At 37.4% G+C, this 18,573-nt stretch overlaps 1 protein-coding gene across 1 annotated transcript in view; it reads left to right on the top strand.

Annotated features, from left to right (window-relative positions):
• Positions 1-18,573, top strand: part of PLCE1 (phospholipase C epsilon 1) — a 233,145-nt gene that overhangs the window by 43,503 nt on the left and 171,069 nt on the right. The window contains 1 exon segment of the mRNA XM_036734522.1: positions 601-917. Coding sequence (XP_036590417.1) covers positions 601-917 — 317 coding nt within the window.

Raw genomic sequence — 18,573 nt, 5'->3', positions numbered from 1 at the left:
TGACCAACTTTTCCTCCTGAAGAACATTGTTTGTGTATCTTATCTTCTAAGGCAGAGAGAATGTGGGCTGGTAGAGTGTATCATGAAAATGTCTAATGGAAAGTGTGAAAAATCTCCTGTATTCACATAACATACCATCTTCCATCTGTATGCCATGGTTATCCCCCTGTCTTCCATCTTCTGCTCTCTGTCTGTCTCTCTCTCTCTCGCTCTCTCTCTCTCTCTCTCTCACACACATACACACACACACACACACACACACACACACACACACACACTCTTCCCATTTCCATTGAAAATTTAGAAAGGGGAATGAGGAAACCTAGAACAAAACAATGAACAGAACTTCTTTGCAAACTATGACAATAGACTGTCTGAGGAACAATGACCTAAACCAAGCTATCTGTTAATATAAGAAAAAAGGTATTGTGGGCCCAAAGTCAAATGATCAGTTATCAAGGACATCTACATAATAGTGGATTTATTAGTTTATGAAAAAAAAGCTATTTATGAAAGTAGGGCTTGAACAGAGAACTTCTGTAAAAAAAAAAAACAAACGGTGAAATGTCATGTAACCTTCTGTGTTTTGCTTTGTTTTAGAACGTCAACCATGTACCTCCATGGCCAGTTCAACCAGCCTCCCTTCAAATGTGGCTGGTCTAAGTAATGAGCTTATAGAACTTCAACACCTCATCCAGTTCCCAGAAGAAGTAGCTTGTATTCTGACTGAACAGGAGCAGAGTATCTACCGACAAGTGTTGCCTGTGGACTATCTTTGCTTCTTAACCAGGAACTTGGGAAATGCTGAATGCCAGAGTAAACTTCCATGCCTCAAGGCTACGGTATCTGCATCTATCCTTACTTCCCAGAACAGTGAGCATAATGCTCTGGAAAATCTTGTAACAAGATTTAATGAGGTAAGAAGATCCCAGTCAACATGTTTGTGATCAGTATCTCTGTTTCAACACTAGTGTTTGGTTTGAGGCCTCTTTTATCTGTAGATATGCTGGCTTTTATTAATTAATCTCCTTTTCTGTTTTACTCACTACATGACCTTCTTCCTAGACAGCAACATATAGTTACATATTACATTTTGACCCCTGACCCAACCCTCACCCCCACCTTGACTCAACCACTTCTGACACAAGCGAACCATTTGGTTGACCATTCCTCCCCCCAAACTTTCTTCTCTTGGTGCTATACTTTTAATTTCATGCTCTCTCCTGTCAGACCTTATCAGAACACTCTCCCTCTTTGTGTACCAGTACTAAATAACAATATGAAGAGTACCATAATAATGAAAGGAACTGTCACCTAGTTCTCAGTCACAAATTTGTCCCCTGAGCACTGGGTTCATTTGCCAAAGCTCTAACTCATGACTAAAGGCCAAGGGATCCCAGGCCAAATCTGTAGAAAGCAACCTAATATAGGGGCCAAAGAAGAATGAATGGTCTTCTCTGGTAATAGGTACTATAAGAGTCCCTAGTATTAGAAGAGTGGTGTAGAACCCAAGACAAGTCACTCAACTTATCTACAGCACCAGGCACCAGGGAAAGAAACTCAAGTGAGAGTGACCATATTGATTATGGGATCTTCACAAGATTTTCCCTTTGTTCTAGCCTCCTCCTCAGTTTCTAATCTTCAATTTATTTTCATTTACTTAATTTCACTTTGACATAAATATTGAAAAAAGAGACATTTTATTTATTCATGTTTACGTATCATTGTATATAGCAATTTAGGACTTTAATTTGATATTAAATTCTCAGAGTGCTCAGAGAGTGAAGCATTCTAGTTAATTTAGTTATGTAGGTAATTGAGGGTCAACCAGAAAAACATTTTTGCTTCAAAATTTGTTTATTAAAAATTCTTCTAATGAATATTCATCCTCTGCCCTATATTAGCAAGTATAATCTGCTGAATATGATTTAATAATTCTTTATTACAGATTTTGTGATATGTACAGAAATTAACAGAAATCACTTTTACCAATTTCTGATTTTTTTCTTATCATTTTCCTCTGAGAAAAATTGAGTGTAGAATAAAAAGTTATTGGTTACAGTTAATTAAGGCAGCTAGGTGGCACAGTGGATAGAGTGCCAGGACTAGAGTCAAAAAGATTCTTCTTTAGGAGTTCAAATCTGGCCTCAGACACATACTAGCTGTGTGATCTTGACCAAGTCACTTAATCCTGTTTACTTCAGTTTCCTCATCTGTAAAATGAGCTGGAAAAGGAAGTGGCAAACCATTCTAGTATCTCTGCCAAGAAAACCACAAGTGGGGTCATGAAGAGTTGAACACAACTGAAAAACAACTGAACAACAAAATTTTAACAATTAGCCTATGTTTATGTACTTGATCTCTCGATAAGTCCTTGTGAACTCTCCCCTCATTTGATACTATTTTAACACCTGTATATTCTGATTTTATCATTAATAGTGATTTACCAGATTATTTTGTTTGTTACTCTGTTTTGAAATCAATTTGGGAAGAACAAAAAAATAGAATTCTTTCCAGAGACAACCATTATTATGTCAGGTAGTAAGGATTTTCTTTTTTATTTAATTAAACTTTATTTTCAGTGAAGATCTGCCTTCTCTTTCTTCCACTTTCCTTCTTCCCACTGCCCTCCACTGAGAAAACAAGAAAAATAAAATCCCTATTCCCAATATGTATAGTCAAGGAAAATAAATTCCCATATTGGACACATCCAAAAAATACATCTTAACCTCTAATCTGAGTTCATCCTCTCTCTGTCAAGAGGGGGGAAACATGTTTCATCATGAATCCTCTGAAATTGTGGTTGATTGCTATGTTTATTAGAATTCCTAGGTCTATCAGAGTTGTTTATCTTTACGATATTGTTGTTATTGTATAAATTGTTCTCCTGGTTCTGCTCACTTCATTCTGCATCAATTCATACATGTCTTCTCAGATTTCTTTGAAATTATCCCCTCTATCATTTCTTACAGCACAGTAGTATTCTTTCATATTCATGTCTTATAACTGCTTAGCCATTTCCGGTTGGTAGGCAGCCCCTCAGTTTCCAGTTCTTTGCCACCACAAAGGGAGCTATTATAATATTTTTGTACATGTGGGTTATTTTTCTTGATTTTCTTAACCTCTTTTGGCTATAAACCTAGTATTGGTATTTTTGGGTCAAAGGGTATATGGTAGTTTAAATGCTTTAGGGACATAGTTTCAAGTGCTTTCCAGAATGCTTACCAATTCACAGTTCTATCAAAAGTATATTAATGTGCTTGTTTTCCCTTAGCCCTTCCAGCATTTGTCATTTTACCATTTGTCAACTTTATCAATCTGATGAGTGTGAGGTGAATCCTCAGAGTTAATTTCAATTTGTTTTTTCCTAATTATTGGTGATTTATGGCATTTTCCATATATATTGGTAGATTGGTGGATAGATACAGATGTATTGGTAACTTGGATTTCTGTCTATGAAAACTGCCTGTATGTATATCCTTTGACCATTTGTCATTTGAGGAACAGATCCCTTATTCTTATAAATTTCAATCATTCTCCCCCTCCCTCCAGTATATCTTAGAAATCAGACTTTTATCAGAGATTCTGGTAGCAAGGATCTTTAAGACTACTCTCATAAGGTTTTGTGGACTATTCATTTCTCTAGAGATCAAAATATTAGCATCTTTCCCTCAAGACTTTGAACTCCAGAATCCTGGAACAAAGTAGGAGAGGTATAATGGGAACAGTTCCCTTAAAATAATCCCATCTATGAATAAGCCCTGCTGTGTGGAGAAACATATGGGAGAGGTTTAATCTGAAGGAGAGAAAACTTGGAGGGGACATGATAGTAATCTTTAAGCATTTAAAGGACTGTCACATAAAAAAGAGATTAGGCTTTTTCTGATTAAGAGAAAGAATTAGGCCTAATGAGTATTAAGATAGGAATAGGTAGATTTTGGCTAAATGCAAGGAAAGACTTCTAACTAAAACTTAAGTATTTTAAGCATTAACTACCTCAATAACATCTATTTAACTAAAAATCCCTGTTACGTATTTGTTAACTGTATAATTAAAAGGTAGTGTGATATAACTTCCCCTTCAATGTTTCACTCTAAAGCTACCCACCCCTTCCACTATGCTATTTGGAATGTCTGCTCCATAGACAATAAACTTGCTTTCCTCTTAAATCTTTTCCTTTCCCGTGTCTTCTACCTTCTTGTTCTCAGTTCCTGCCTCCCCTTTCAACAGTGGCTGCACTTTGACATAACTCCTCTCTCACTCATTAGTTGAGGTGGAGGAGCTAGAATACTCCTTGTTCCCCCTGACCACTTACAGGTTCTCCCTCCATCATTGTCACTGAGTAACTCTGCTCTAAAATTCTCTCACTCCCTATAAACCGTTCAGAATCCTGGTAGCTCATGACTACAAACTGACCTCCAGGACACTCCACTTCTTTCCTCAGTGAGTTCATCGCCTGACTCAGTCTCTCACTCCTCTTTAACTCCTGACCTCCTAGTATGAGGTTTCAATAGACATATTGATGTTCCCTCAAACATTCTAATCTCCCAGTTCCTCAACCTATTCATTTCCTGTGACTCCTCCACCCCAGGAAGTCCATATGCTTTATCTCGCCGTTATCAACAAATGCACTACAACTATATTCTTGAACTCTGAAATTGCCTTAATCACGTTATTGTTATTCCACCTTTCCTTCGTGCCTCAAAATGCCAAACCCCATTCTTGTTTTACACCACAATCTCCAGTCCTTCAACCTCTCAGTTATTTCCCAGGCCATCCTGTATCCTGGACCCTTTTCTTTTCTCCCTCTATACTATTTCAACTCAATTATCATCTCTATACTGTTGATTCTCAAGTTTGTTTATCCGGCCCCACTTCTCTGCTAACCTTGCAGCTCAAATCCCCAGCTACCTATTGGACATCTTGAACTGGATGTCCCATAGACATTAAAAGCAGCATGTCCAAAACTGAGTTATTATCTTTCCACTCAAATCCTCCCCTTCCAAATTTCTCTATTACTGTTTGTTCTCTATAACCTCTATAATCTACTGAGGCTCCCAAACCTAGGTGTCTTCTCTGACTTTTAATTCTCTCTCATCCCCACCTCCCATATCCGTTCTGTTGCAGAGGCCTATAGAGTCTACTTTTCTAACATCTTGTCTTTTGTTGTTTCTCCCCTCTGACATTGTTCCCCTGATGTAGGCCTCACCTCGTGCTTTTTCATTAGTTTGCTGGCTGGTCATTCTGCGACACTTCAGTCCATTCTTCACCCAGCTTTCAAAGTGAACTTGCTCCAGCACAGATCTGATCGTGTCACCTCCCTACTCAGTAAACTTCAGCGGCTCCCTGTCACGTCCAGGATCAAATATAAAATCCTCTCTTTGGCATTTAAAGTCTTGCATTCAACACCCTTCTAATCTTCTTACACTTTACACACACACCCCACCCTGATTTGCACTCTGTTCAAATTACACTCACCTGCTTTCTGTTCCTCAAAAAAGATACTCTATCCCCTGACTCCAAGCATTGTCACTGGTTGTACCTCATGCCTGGAATGTTCTCACATCTCATCTCTATTGCCTAACTTCTCACCGTCTATAAGAAGTCTCTCCCTATCACCCTTAAGGCAGATGCCTTCCCTTTGTTGATTGTCTCCAATTCATCCTTTGTCTAGCTTGTTTGTACATTATTATTTGATTGTTGTTTCCCCCGTTAGACTGTGAGCTAGTTGAAAGAGGAAACTGTCTTCTGCTTTTTTTCATATCCCTAGCACGTAGGACAGTGCCTGGGCCATAGTAGGTGCTTAATAAATGCTTACTGACTGACCTAGCATGAGGAAACCTGGGTTCGTGTCCCGGCCCCAGCAGTTACTAGCTGTGAGTCCAGGACTAAATCACTCTCTGACCCTCAGTTTCCTTATCTATAAAAGAGGTTCACGATTTTTGTACTGCCTACCCCCAAAGGGTGTTCTGGGAAAGGAGATTTATAATTTTAAAAATTCTATATAACTATGTTTTTCTGTGTTAATAGTGGTATAACAATAATGAAATATCTGAAAATATCTCTATTGTGCAATACCTTGTTAACCTGTGTCTAGGTTCTGTATATCCTCAAAAATAAAGATACTGTGAGAATAAAGTAAGATAATGTGTGAAAAAATACTCTGTGAACTATACAGTAGAGTATAAATGTCAAATTTTTTTGGAAGCAGTGTCAAAATAGTGCATAAAAACTGGCCTTGGAGTCAGGAGAGCTGGATTCAAGTTTGCCTCTGACATATAATGTACTTCCTGTGTGACCTGGGAAAAGTCACAACCTCTCAGAGACTCCCAGAAAACACTCTAAGACTCTAAGTTGTGGGTGAGTTCTTGATCTGCATCAGGAGAGGAAGATTCCAGACCTGGAGCTACCTATACTGATGAGATCATAGTTCCAGATCTCTTCCCCCTATTTTTTTGGGGGGGGGGGTTGTTTTTTTTTTTTGGCAGGGAAATTGGGGTTAAGTGACTTGCCCAATGTCACACAGCTAGTTTGTCAAGTGTCTGAGGCCAGATTTGAACTCAGGTCCTCCTGACTCCAGGGCCAGTGCTCTACTCACTGTGCCACCTAGCTGCTCCCCCCCATTTTTTTTTATCATAACTGCCTAGTATGGGCACCTGTTTAATTTCTTTGAACCCATTATGTTACAAATGTATATTGTTAGGTAATGATCTTTTTTTTTCAATTAAAGTCAGATTAAAGACTACTTGATGAGCCTAGCTGTACCTGAAATTACACTGAGATATTAATATCAAAATATCAAGCATGATGCATTCTTTTACAAACTGAAAATCACAAATTAACTACTTGTTTTCCTAGTAGAGGATAACTGGCACATGTACTCACCCCCTCCTTTCATTGAAAAAAACAAAAGAGGGGAGACTGCCCTTCAGACCAAAAAAAGAAAAATAAGTTTCTGCTAGAGATCCACATGCTGAATAGAGCAAGGAAAGCAGAAGAAATGCCAGATGGAACTGAGAAACTTTGTCCAGAGCCAAGGAACCAAACCGGCCAAAATACCTTTTATAAGATTTAGATTAGAACTCATGAAAACTGAGAAAAATCATAAATATATATTCTGTGGAATTTTCCAGTTGATACTTTTTTGTTTCATATTTCCTTTTAGATTTCCTCGTAAAGTGTTTTTAACTACAGTCATCAGTATGTAGAATGAGGACAATACAGTTCCACTTATTGACTAGAGAACAGGTGGTTGGGGGTGAGCAAACTAAAGGGGAATAATATTCTAATGCAATTCTTTACTAAGGATGTTGGTGGCAACCAGTCTTAAACTCTGATGTTACCCCAAAGAACTATTAAAAGTTAAGTGTAGAACTGGGGTGGAGAGAGCATGTGGCCAATGTATAAAAACCTAGAGACGGAAGAAAGAGTGTTTTGTGTAGGATAAGTAGGCTAGCATGACTAAATCATAGAGGACATTGAGAGTAGACTATAAACCTTGAAATGTAGAATGGGATCAAGTTGTAAAGAACTATACATTTCAAACAAAGAACTTTATATTCGATCCTGGAGATAATAGGGAGCTATTGGAGTTATTTGTTGGTGGGAGGGGAAGGGTGACATAGTCACTATGCTTTAAGAAAATCATTTTGTCAGCTGTGTGTAGATTAGATTAGAATGGGAAAAGATGTGAGAGAAATAAGTTGGATATTGCAGGAGTCCAGAGTTTGGAGACCTAAACTTGGAGTGGTGGCAATATGAGTGGAGAGAAAAAGATCTATAGGAGAGATATTGTGAGGTTTGAAACAAGATTTGGTAGTAGGTTGGATATTGGGGAGAATGAAAGTACATAGTAGAGCATGACCCTGAGATTTCAAACTTTGGTCACTAGGAGGAGGATGGTTCCCTGAACACTAATAAGGAAGCTCAGAAGAGGGGAGGGTTTGGGGGAAGCCGATCAGTTTTGTTTAGACGTATTGAGTTTGAGGTGTTTGTGGGATATCTACTTCCAAAAGTCCAATAGGCAGTTGGAGATATGGGAGTGGAGGTCAGAAGAGAGATTATAGATAGATATAGAGATCTAAGAATTACTTGCATAGAAATAATAATTGAACCCATAGGAGCTGATCAGATCATCAAGTGAGATAATACATGGAGGAAAAAACCAAAACATAACCTTGAGGGACACCCTAGTGGGCATGATATATATGAAGTTCCAACAAAGGAGATCAAGGCATGATCAGACAGGACAATCAGGAGAGAGCAATACCATGGAAAGCTCAGAGTGAAGAGAGTATACAGTGGGAGGAGGAGGACCTCAACACTGTCAGATGCCACAGAGAGGTCAAGAAGAATGGAGACTAAGATAAGGCTATTAGATACGGCAATTGAAAGATCATTGGTAACTTTAGAGAGTGCAGTTTCAATTGAATCATCAGGTCAGAAACCAGACTGCGGCTTTAGAAGAGAGTGAAAGGGAGGAAGTGAAGGTGCCAAGTATAAATGCTTTTTTAAGAACTTTAGCTTAGAAGTGAGAAGAGATCTAGGACCCTAGATAGCAGGGATAGTATGATCAAATAAATGTTGGAGGAGATATGGGTGTATTTGTAGGCAGCTGGGAAGGAGTCAGTAAATAGGGAGAGATTAGAGGTAGTGGAAGTGATGGTGGCAAGCAGGTTGCTGGAGAAGTGAGGGTAAGAAAATAGAGGAGCACATTGGCTGTACCATTTGGTAGTATGGAACCTCTGAAGAAAGAAGTTCTGTGGTGGACAAAGCAGTATCTCTCTGTTGTGCTGACCTCCTCCCATTGTTAAGTTCCTTCTGCGGGCCTCCATTTTAGGGGCATGATAAAGCTGGCTATCTTTCATGCCCTTCCCAGATGTACGTCTGACTTTCAGGACTTTACTGCCATGCTCCCATGCGGGTACGTTATCCCTCCCCTTCTGGTTTTCAGCTTCCTTTTTGTGTGTGTTATTTTTCCTCATTTGGATGTAAAGTACTGAAAGACAGGGATTTTCTTTATTTTTTTCTTATTTTTTGTATCCATAACACTTAGCATAGTGCCTGAAACATAGTGATTACTTAATAACTGCTTTTGTCTTGCCTTGCTTTGCCTTGCCTGGGATCAAGGATGCATGAAGAGGGATTAGTGTGGGCAGGGAGAAGGGCCATCTCTTCCAGGAGAAGGGCCATCTCTTCATCACAGATTGGAGTGAAGGATAAGATATTAGGGAAAAAATGTCAAAGGAATGTGAGATGTGAAGAGGAAACAGGTTTCTATAAATAATCTCATTTTTTCAGTGAAGTATGAGATGAAATCCTCAGCTGAGAGTGTGGGAGCAGGGGCTGTCTTGAGAGGCTTCAGAAGAGAAGAGGTTTGGAGTAGCTGTGGTGGTGGCTAAGCCAGAGAATCAGTCAGGGAGGAATCAAAGGATGGTTTTCCTTTAGGGAAGGTCCAGTTGAGATTACAGAGCAAATTTGTATTAGATACAGTGAATACAGTTTCATGATTTCCTCTAGCTTGGCCCAGCATCACATAAAGAGAACCAATGAGGCAGATTGGAATAATCAAGGGTTGGGATTTGGCAAGACAATGTTGGGGGTAGGAAAAGGGATAGAGAAGAAAAAAATAGTATAGGAGTGAACCAAGGGGTTGATATTGGGAAGAGAGAAGAGGGTAGCAGGTGCTAAAGTAATGCCCTAGAGAAGGATGAGGGTTTAAGGGGGTTAGAGGCCTTAGGAGGATGAACAATGGTTAGAAATCATAAAGTGGAGGGATGGAGCTGAGATGGTGTGGTAGAGGAAGCACTGAAGCTCAGCTTTCCCAACATTCATCTACAGCCAACTTTAAAATAAGGCCTCAAATTGAATTCAGGGTTAGGACGGCCAAAACAAGGTCAGAGTAAAACATTTTTCCAGCCTAAGACCACTTAGGAGGTTGGAAGGGGAGGTTTGTGACACTGGAATGGAGGCTGGCCCAGAGCACACAGGGTGGCAACACCAGCTGAAGGCCTTGGAGGTAGTATGACAGCCTCAACATCAGTAGCTCTCAGGCCAGACATGATAAAGGGATTAGACAACTCCCAGAAAGAGATTACAGGGATCCCTGTGGAAGCATTAGACACAGGCACTGTTTGGCACCTCCACTGTCCCTACCCACTTATAGGTCACAGCTCCAAAAAAGGGAAGAGCACTAGTGATTGCAGTCATGAAAGAGTAGGGGCCCTGAGGAGCAAAAGCTCTTGCACCTGCAAGGGAGCAGGGGCACTTCTTGGGTAAGAACCAGAGTGCAGATCAGGAGAGCAGTGACTACACCCATCCCTAGATCATACCACTTTGAAAGCACCGAAAACTTAAAAACCTCCAGAATTAACTGTGAAAACAGAACCAAAAAGACTGAAACCTGAAACAGTGCGCCCCATTTCCCTCACCCCAGGTGAGCAGAGCCCAACTCTGACATAAAGTTCGAAGTCAAGAAATAGGCTAGAAAAAAGAGAAAACAACAAAAAGGAACCTGACCATAAAAAGCACAGTAGAAAACAAGACACAAACTGAGAAGACAATGACATGAAAACATCTACAAGTAAAGCCTCAGAGTTTAAAAGGTGCAGATTGTACGCAAGTCCAACAAGAATTTCTGAAAGAACTAAAGAGAAAAAAAAAATGAAAAATCAAATAAGAGTGGTAGAGGAAAAATTGGGAAAAGAAAGGAGAGCAATTATGAAAAGGGAAGTAAGTAGCTTGGTATAAAAGAAGCACAGAAAATACTAAAGAATTACGCTTTAAGAAACAAAATTGATCAAATGATAAAAGAGGTACAAAACCTCACTGAAGAAAAGAACTCCTTGGTAAAAGGTATATAAAACTTCATTGATGAAAATAGCTCCTTAAAAAGAATTGGCCAGATAGGGGAAAAAATGTACAAAATCTCGCTGAAGAAAGTAGAAGCTAATTACTCCATGAGACATTAAGAAACAATAAAACAAAGTCAAAATAACAAAAAAAAAAAAAAAGAAGAAGAAGAAAATGTGAAGTCTCTCATTGGAAAAACAGTTGACCTGGAAAATAAATTGAGGAGTGATCATTTAAGAATGATTGCACTACTTGAAAGCTATGATCAAAAAAGATCCTGGACATCGTATGTCAATAAATTATAAAGGAAAAATGCCCTGATATCTTAGAAACAGAGGGCAAATTAGAAATTGAAGGAGGCTACTTATCACCTTATGAAAGAGATCCCAAAGTGAAAACTCCTAAGAATAGTATAGCCAAGAAAAGAGAGAGAAAGAAAAGAATAAATGGAATAAAATAGGATGGATGGAAGTACACAGTAATCATAACTGTAAATATGAATGGAATGAACTCACCTGTACAATGGAAGCAGGTAGCAGAATGGATTAGAAACCAGAATCCGACAGTATGCTGTTTAAAAGAAACATTGTTGAAGCAGAGAGACATACAAAGAGTTTTTAAAAGGGGCTGGAGCAGAATCTATTGTGCTTCAGCTGAATTAAAAAAAAAAGGTAGGGGTTGCAGTCATGATCTCAGAGAAAGCAAAAGCAAAAATCGATCTAATTAAAAGAGATAACTAAGAAAACTACATGTTAAAAGGTATCATAAACAATGAAGTAATATCAATACTAAACATATATGTAGCAAATGAGATAACATCCAAATTCTTAAAGGAAAAGTGAAATTAGTTACAGGAGAAAGGAACCTCAACTTTCCCCTCTCAGAACTAGATAAATTAATGATTAAATAAGAAAAAAATTAAAGAGATGAATAGAATTTTAGAAAGTTAGATATAATAGACTTCTGGAGAAAACTGAATGAGAATAGAAAGGAGAATACCTTTTTCTCAGCTATACAAAAATTGACCATGTATTATAGCATTAAAACCTCACATGTAGAAAAGCAGAAATATTAAATGCACCTTTCCAGATAATAATGTAATAAAAATTATACTAATAAAGGGCTACAGAAGCATAAATTAAAAATGAATTGGAAAGTAAATAATCCAGTCCTAAAGAATGACTGGGTAAAAGAACAAATCACAGAAACCATTAATGATTTCATTAAAGAGAATTATGACAATGATATAACATATCAAAATTTGTGGGGTGCAGCCAAAGCAGTATTTAGGGGAAAACTTATATTTCTAAACACTTATATCAAGAAAAAGGAGAAAGAGCAGATCAATAATTGGGCATTCAACTAAGAAAAAAACTAGAAAAAGAATAAATTTAAAATCCCCAATTAAATACCAAAATAGAAATCCTGAAAAATCAAAGGAGAGATTTATAAAATGAAAGTAAAATGCAAACAAATATTGAACTCATAAATAAAACTATAGGAGCTGGTTTTATGAAAAATAATGAAATAGATAAGCATTGGTTAATTTGACTGAAAAGAAAATAAATTTATCAGCATCAAAAATAAAAATGGTGAATGTGCAACCAAGAAAGATGAAACTAAAGTAATTATTAGGAGCTATTTTGCCTAATTGTATGCCAGTAAAACTGACAATCTAAATGAACTGGGTGAGTATTTACAAAAATAATAATTGCCCAGATTAAGAGAAGAGGAAATAAAATACTTAAATAACTCTATCTTAAACAAAGAAATTGAACAAGCCATAAATGAGCTCCGTAAGAAAAAAATCTCCAGACCAGATGGATTTGCCAGTGAATTCTGCCAAACATTTAAACAATCCCAATATTATATAAACTTCTGGAGAAAAATAGGTAAAGGAGTCCGAAATAAATTCCTTTTATCACATAAATATGGTTTTGATACCTAAACCAGGGAGAGTAAAATCAGAGAAAGAAAATTATAGACCAATATCTCTAATAAATATTAAGGCAGAAATTTTAAATAAAATAGCAAGGAGACTGCTGCACTATATCACAAAGATCATACACTGTGACTAGGTGGGATTCATACCAGGAATGCGAGACTTGTTCAGTATTAGGAAGTTTATCAGCATAATTGACTATATCAATAACAAAAATAAGAAAAAATATGATTGTATCAATAAATGTCAAAAGAGCTTTTGACAAAACTACAGCCCCTATTCCTATTTAAAATACTAGAAATCTTAGGAATAAATGTAACTTTTCTTGAAATGATAAGTAGTATCTGTAAAAAATCAAGAGTAAACATCTGTAATGGGGATAAATTAGAAGCTTTCCCAGTAAGATCAGGGGTAAAACAAGGATGTCCCTTACTACCATTATCATTCAGTGTTATTCTAGAAATGCTAACCATAGCAATAAGACAAAAGAAAAAAGAATTCGAAAGAAGAAGAACAGACATCAAGAAAAGAAAACTATCAGTTTTTGCAAATGATAATGATGGTCTACTTAGAGAACCCTAGAAAGTCAAATAAAAAACTAGTCGGAACAATTAAGTTTGGCAAGTCTCAGGATATAAAATTCATATAAATCATCAGTATTTCTACTACCCCTGCCAAATACAGCAGGAAGAGATAGAAAGACAAATTCCATTTAAAATAACTGCAGACAATATAAAATACTTAGGAGTTTACCTGGTAAGAAACACATAGGAATTATATGAACATGTTTACAAAATGTTTTTCACACAAATAAAGACAGATCTAAGCAATTGGAGAAATATTAACTACCCAAGGTCAAACCAATAGAGTAAAAAGTTATTTACTACCTAAATTAATTTTTTTATTCAGTGCCATACTAATTAAATTACCAAAGAGTTATTTTTATGGAACTGAAAACAAAACAAAAATCATCTGGAAGAACAAGAAGTTAAAAATATCAAGGCAGACAATGAAAACAAAATGTGAAGGAAGGTGTCGTAGCAGTACCACATCTCAAACTATACAACAGAGCAGTTATAAGCAAAACAGTTTGGTACTGAGTAAGAAATAGAGTAATGGATCAATGAAATAGAGTAGGTGTGCAATATAGATAAGTAAATGGCCACAGTAATTTAGTGTTTGATAAACCCAAAGATCCAAGCTATTAGAGCAAAAACTCTATGACAAAAACTGCTAGGAAAACTTGAAAGCATTCTGACAGAAACTAGGCACAGACCAATATTTCACACCATATATCGATATGAAGTCAAAATGGGTACATGATTTAGACAGAAGGATAATATTATAAGCAAAATAGGGGAGCATGGAAAAATTAACTGTTAGATCAATGGATAAGGGAAGAGTTTATGACCGTACAAAAGATAGAGAGGATCATGGAAAGCAGAATGAATAATTTTGATTACATGAAATTTAAAAGGTTTTACATAAACAAAACCAGTCCAGCCAAAATTAGAAGGAAAGCAGGCAAATGGGAAAAAAGATTTACACTAAATTTCTCTGATAAAGGCTAACATGGTGATATGTTATGCACAATTTCATATGTACAATGAGTATCACATTGCTTACCTTCTCAGTGGGTGGGGGAGGGCCTGGATGGAGGAAATTTGGAATTGAAAATAAAAATTTGAAAATAAAACAAGTGAACTCATTTCCTTTCTGATTTCATCTTTGATAAGTTTTACTTCTCTTTTGAACTAGTTTGGGGTTTCATGATGTTGTTCCATTATTTTTAGTTTTCCCAACAGACTATGTCTTAATTTACTCATTTAACAAATATTGACACTTATTATGTGCATAGTATTGTGAAAGGTGCTATTGACATTTGCTTCTTTCTCATATCTATTCAAGGACCTGTTTTGTTTTTATTACTCATTTTGCTTTCTTCTTGAGTTTTACTGCTGGTCAGTTCGCTTAGAGGCTAGACTTCTACCTAGGTACTTTATGTTTCTGTTTTCTGTCTCCCTTTCTTATCTTTCTGTTTTCTGTCTCCCTTTCTTCCATTCTCTGTAATTTCTATTAGGCTTACTCATGGTTTTGTCCCTGTCCTTTATACTACTGTGGTAGAAGTTTTCTCCTGTCTTGACTCCTCAAGTTGAAGAATGTGGGTGTTCAGTTGGTCCCTGCCATGTGGAAACTGCACAGGGAAAACATTATACCTGAACTTATACTCACTTTCCCTCAAGATCAGAAGCAATTTTTCTTCTATCTGGTTCTTCATTGTAGAGACTTCTACCCATGTTTTCATCCTGTTTCTGAAAAGGTTCTGATCAAATTCACTGTCCCCTACTGCTTAATTGCTATTGGGGTGTGTGTATGTGTGCATGTGTGTGCATGTGTGCACATGCGTGTGTGTATGTGTAGGGGTCAGATTAAATCACTGACTGACATAAGAGATTAGGAAAGAAGCTAGTCAGCCTAACAAGGGAGATGGGGAAGGAATGGTTGTGTGACATGTGCACATAGTCATGCTGGAAGAGTTTAGGGTGAGTGAGAGCTTCAGACTATTTGGTCTTCCACAGACTTTTTTTTCAGGAGACTTCATATTATCTAAGTAGTAAGGATAATGAGTTTGATCTCTAAGTATTTAAGTTCTCTTGTCTTCATGAGATTTTTACCTTAGGTTATATTTTTGTCATCTTTTTCATTCAAGGTTTAGTTATTCTATTTTGCTGTTCGGTCATTTTAGTTGTGTCCAACTTTTCATGACCCCATTTGGGTTTTCCTTGGCAAAGATACTGGAGTAGTTTGCCATTTCTTTCTCCAGCTCATTGTACAGATGAAAAAATTGAGGCAAACAAGGTTAAATGACTTGCCCAGGGTCACACAGCTAGTACAAGTCTGAGACCAGATTTGAACCCAAGTCCTCCTGACTCTAGGGCCAGTGCTGTATCCATTGTGGCACCTAGCTGCCATTCCTGTGATTTCTTGTAAACAGAATAATAATGTGCCATACTGGTTGTAGTAGGAAAAGTTTATGTTTTTCACTTCTTGCAAAATCTGTTGTTTCATGTTGTAACTCTGAAGTTTGGTTATTGTGTTGCTTGTTGAGATAAACTTAAAAGGTTCCTTATCTCAATGGTCTGAGAATTCTCTCAACATATACTTCATTGGCTGCTTCCAATATTTCTAACTTTTTTCCTGCATGATTTTCTGAAGAATGATGTTTAGGTTTCCTTTTTCATTGTTTGTTTTAAAGTTCTGGGGATCCTTAGCTTATATTGTCACATCGTATTTTACTGTTTTACGGTAAGATTTGTTTTTAAAAAACTGTTTACAAAAAAATGTTTGTTCCTGTTTTACAGAGGTCTAAGTATTCATTCAATCTCACTGTCTATTGATTTTGTTCAATCAATTTTTCTTCAGATTCTGTTTATTACATTTCAGTTCTGTCATTCTCTTTTTCAGAGAATCTACTGTTTTGGAGAGTGTGTTTATCTTTTTTTCTAAATTCTCTCTTTTTATTTTAGAGTTGTTGATCTCTTTCAAAGCAGCTCTAATTCCTGCCTTACTGCTTTGATATTTTCACCTGGTTCTTTGTTTTTTTTTAATGAAGTCTTGGAGTTGTTTCACTGACATTTCAGGGGGGTCTTGTAGAATTCATTGTAATGTATTCACTTTCCTGAGGGATTTTTGATTCTGTTTTCTTTCTTGGGAAGTACTTATTAATTGATCTTTACAGCATCAGACTTTCCTTTCGTCACAAGATGCATCCACAGCTGAGCTTCCTTCTGTCTTTGGCCCAGGTGCTTCATTGGAGCTACTTGTAGTTGTCCTCCCCTCTTCCCCAGCACTGTATTGAATATCTCGCAACCTGAGGAGCTCGTCTTCCAATGTCGTCTCTTTTATCATTTTAGTACCGTCCTTGGGATTTTCTTGGCAGATACTGGAGTGGTTTGTCATTTCCTTCTCCAGTGCATCACCTTTTGTCAGAACTCTCCACTATGACCTGGCCATCTTGGGGAGGCGCTGCTCGTAGTTTTATTGAGCTACACAAGTTCAAGCTATTTGCTGAAAAGGTCAACACTGAAGCTTAAGTACTTTGGCCACAAAATAAAACGACAGGATTCATTGGAAGAGACCCCGATGTTGGGAAAGATTGAGGACAAAAGGAAAAAGGCACAGCAGAGGATGAGCTGAATGAATAGTGTCATGGAAACAATGAACATGAGCTTGGACAGACTTGGGGAGATAGTGAAGGACAGAAGGGCCTGGCATGCAAGGACCCCAGTCCATGGGGTCGCAAAGAATCGGACCTGACTGAATAACAACAACACTTGTTAAGTGAGATGGCTCTTCAGTTGTTTATTTGTTTCTTTTCACCAGTTGGCCTTTACTTGTTCTTTCAATCAGAGTTAACATTTTTTACAAGTTTTTTTTAATTATGAACTTTCACTTTATAACTTAATGAGAAACTGAGTGGGACAGTAGATTGAGTGTTGGACTTGTAGTCAAGATGACTTAAATTCAAATCCTCCCTCTGATACTCGGGCAAGTCACTCAACCTCTCTCAGTATCTTGATGTATGTAATGGGAATAATAATGATGACATCATCTTCACAGGGTTGCTGTGAGGATCATGAGATTATATGTAAAATGCATTAAAGCTATATAAATGTTAGCTGTTATAATCAAATAGGAACATTTCAACCTACAACGAAAATTTTTAAAGTATTATATATAAAACCATGGACTTCTGTAATATGCTCACTTTTTCTATGGTATTCTTTATATAAACATGCTCCTCACTGTTAACCCTTTCCCTTATGTAGGCCACTATGGCTATGCTGATTGCCTCACCTCCTGCTGCCTTTTATTCTCTGTTTTCTCACCTCAGGCACACGAAGACATTTAGTGGCCTTTCTTGAGTAGAAGTGAGACTACTGCAAGAGACTTCAAGAGACCTTTGTGATTTAATTGGGCCTTTTCTCCACCTTTCCCAACCCTATCCTTCTAGGTTCTACCTTTTTAGCTTTCTTAAACCTTGAAACTGATTCTGGGGGCTTACGCAAACCAAGAGGGCATTATAGAAGGGCTACCTGTAATACCTATGAGAGAAAACTGAGATGTCTTCACAGTTATTCCTCTACATTTCTCTTATTCCTCCACTGGCTCCCTATTTCCTTCTTTGCAATACTAAGGAGTTGTTACTACCACCATCGTATTTGTGGGTCCTTGTCTCCTCCCCAGTCTTCTTGGCTTCTGCCACATATTCCTCTACTACCTACCCTCTTGCTTTCTTAGGCATTAGAACTGGTCCAGTTTGAGAGCCTCAAACTTCCTAAGAATTAAGTCCTGTCCCCTCCCCCATGCTAAGGGCATAACTTCGAATATTTAAGTCTAAAATTATAATTGCCACAAGGAATTTAGAACCCCATTGGATCACCTCAGCTATAGATTAGTGAGGAGATGACTGGGGGGCAGGGGGTTTAAAGAGTGGAGGGGGGAGGAGGGCAGTGAGATAGTCAGAAGTAACTGTCCAATGAACTAGTCTTCTGTTATCTTTTCTGTAAGAATTACTTTGTAAGGTTCTTTTGTTGCCTCAAGTCATTGCTATTTTTGTTGTGTTTGGAATGTTTTTTTTTCATTTATTTGATATTGAAAAAAAGAGATAACATGCTTAATTACCTTTAACTGTGCCCTCTTACTAGGTTTCATATGTGTGTGTGTGTGTATTTGCCTTACTTTTCTTTCTTAATTTAATATATATATATATATATATG

Source organism: Trichosurus vulpecula, chromosome 8 (assembly GCF_011100635.1).
Source record: "Trichosurus vulpecula isolate mTriVul1 chromosome 8, mTriVul1.pri, whole genome shotgun sequence".
Taxonomy (NCBI): domain Eukaryota; kingdom Metazoa; phylum Chordata; class Mammalia; order Diprotodontia; family Phalangeridae; genus Trichosurus; species Trichosurus vulpecula.
This window is presented reverse-complemented; position numbering and strand designations above follow the sequence as displayed.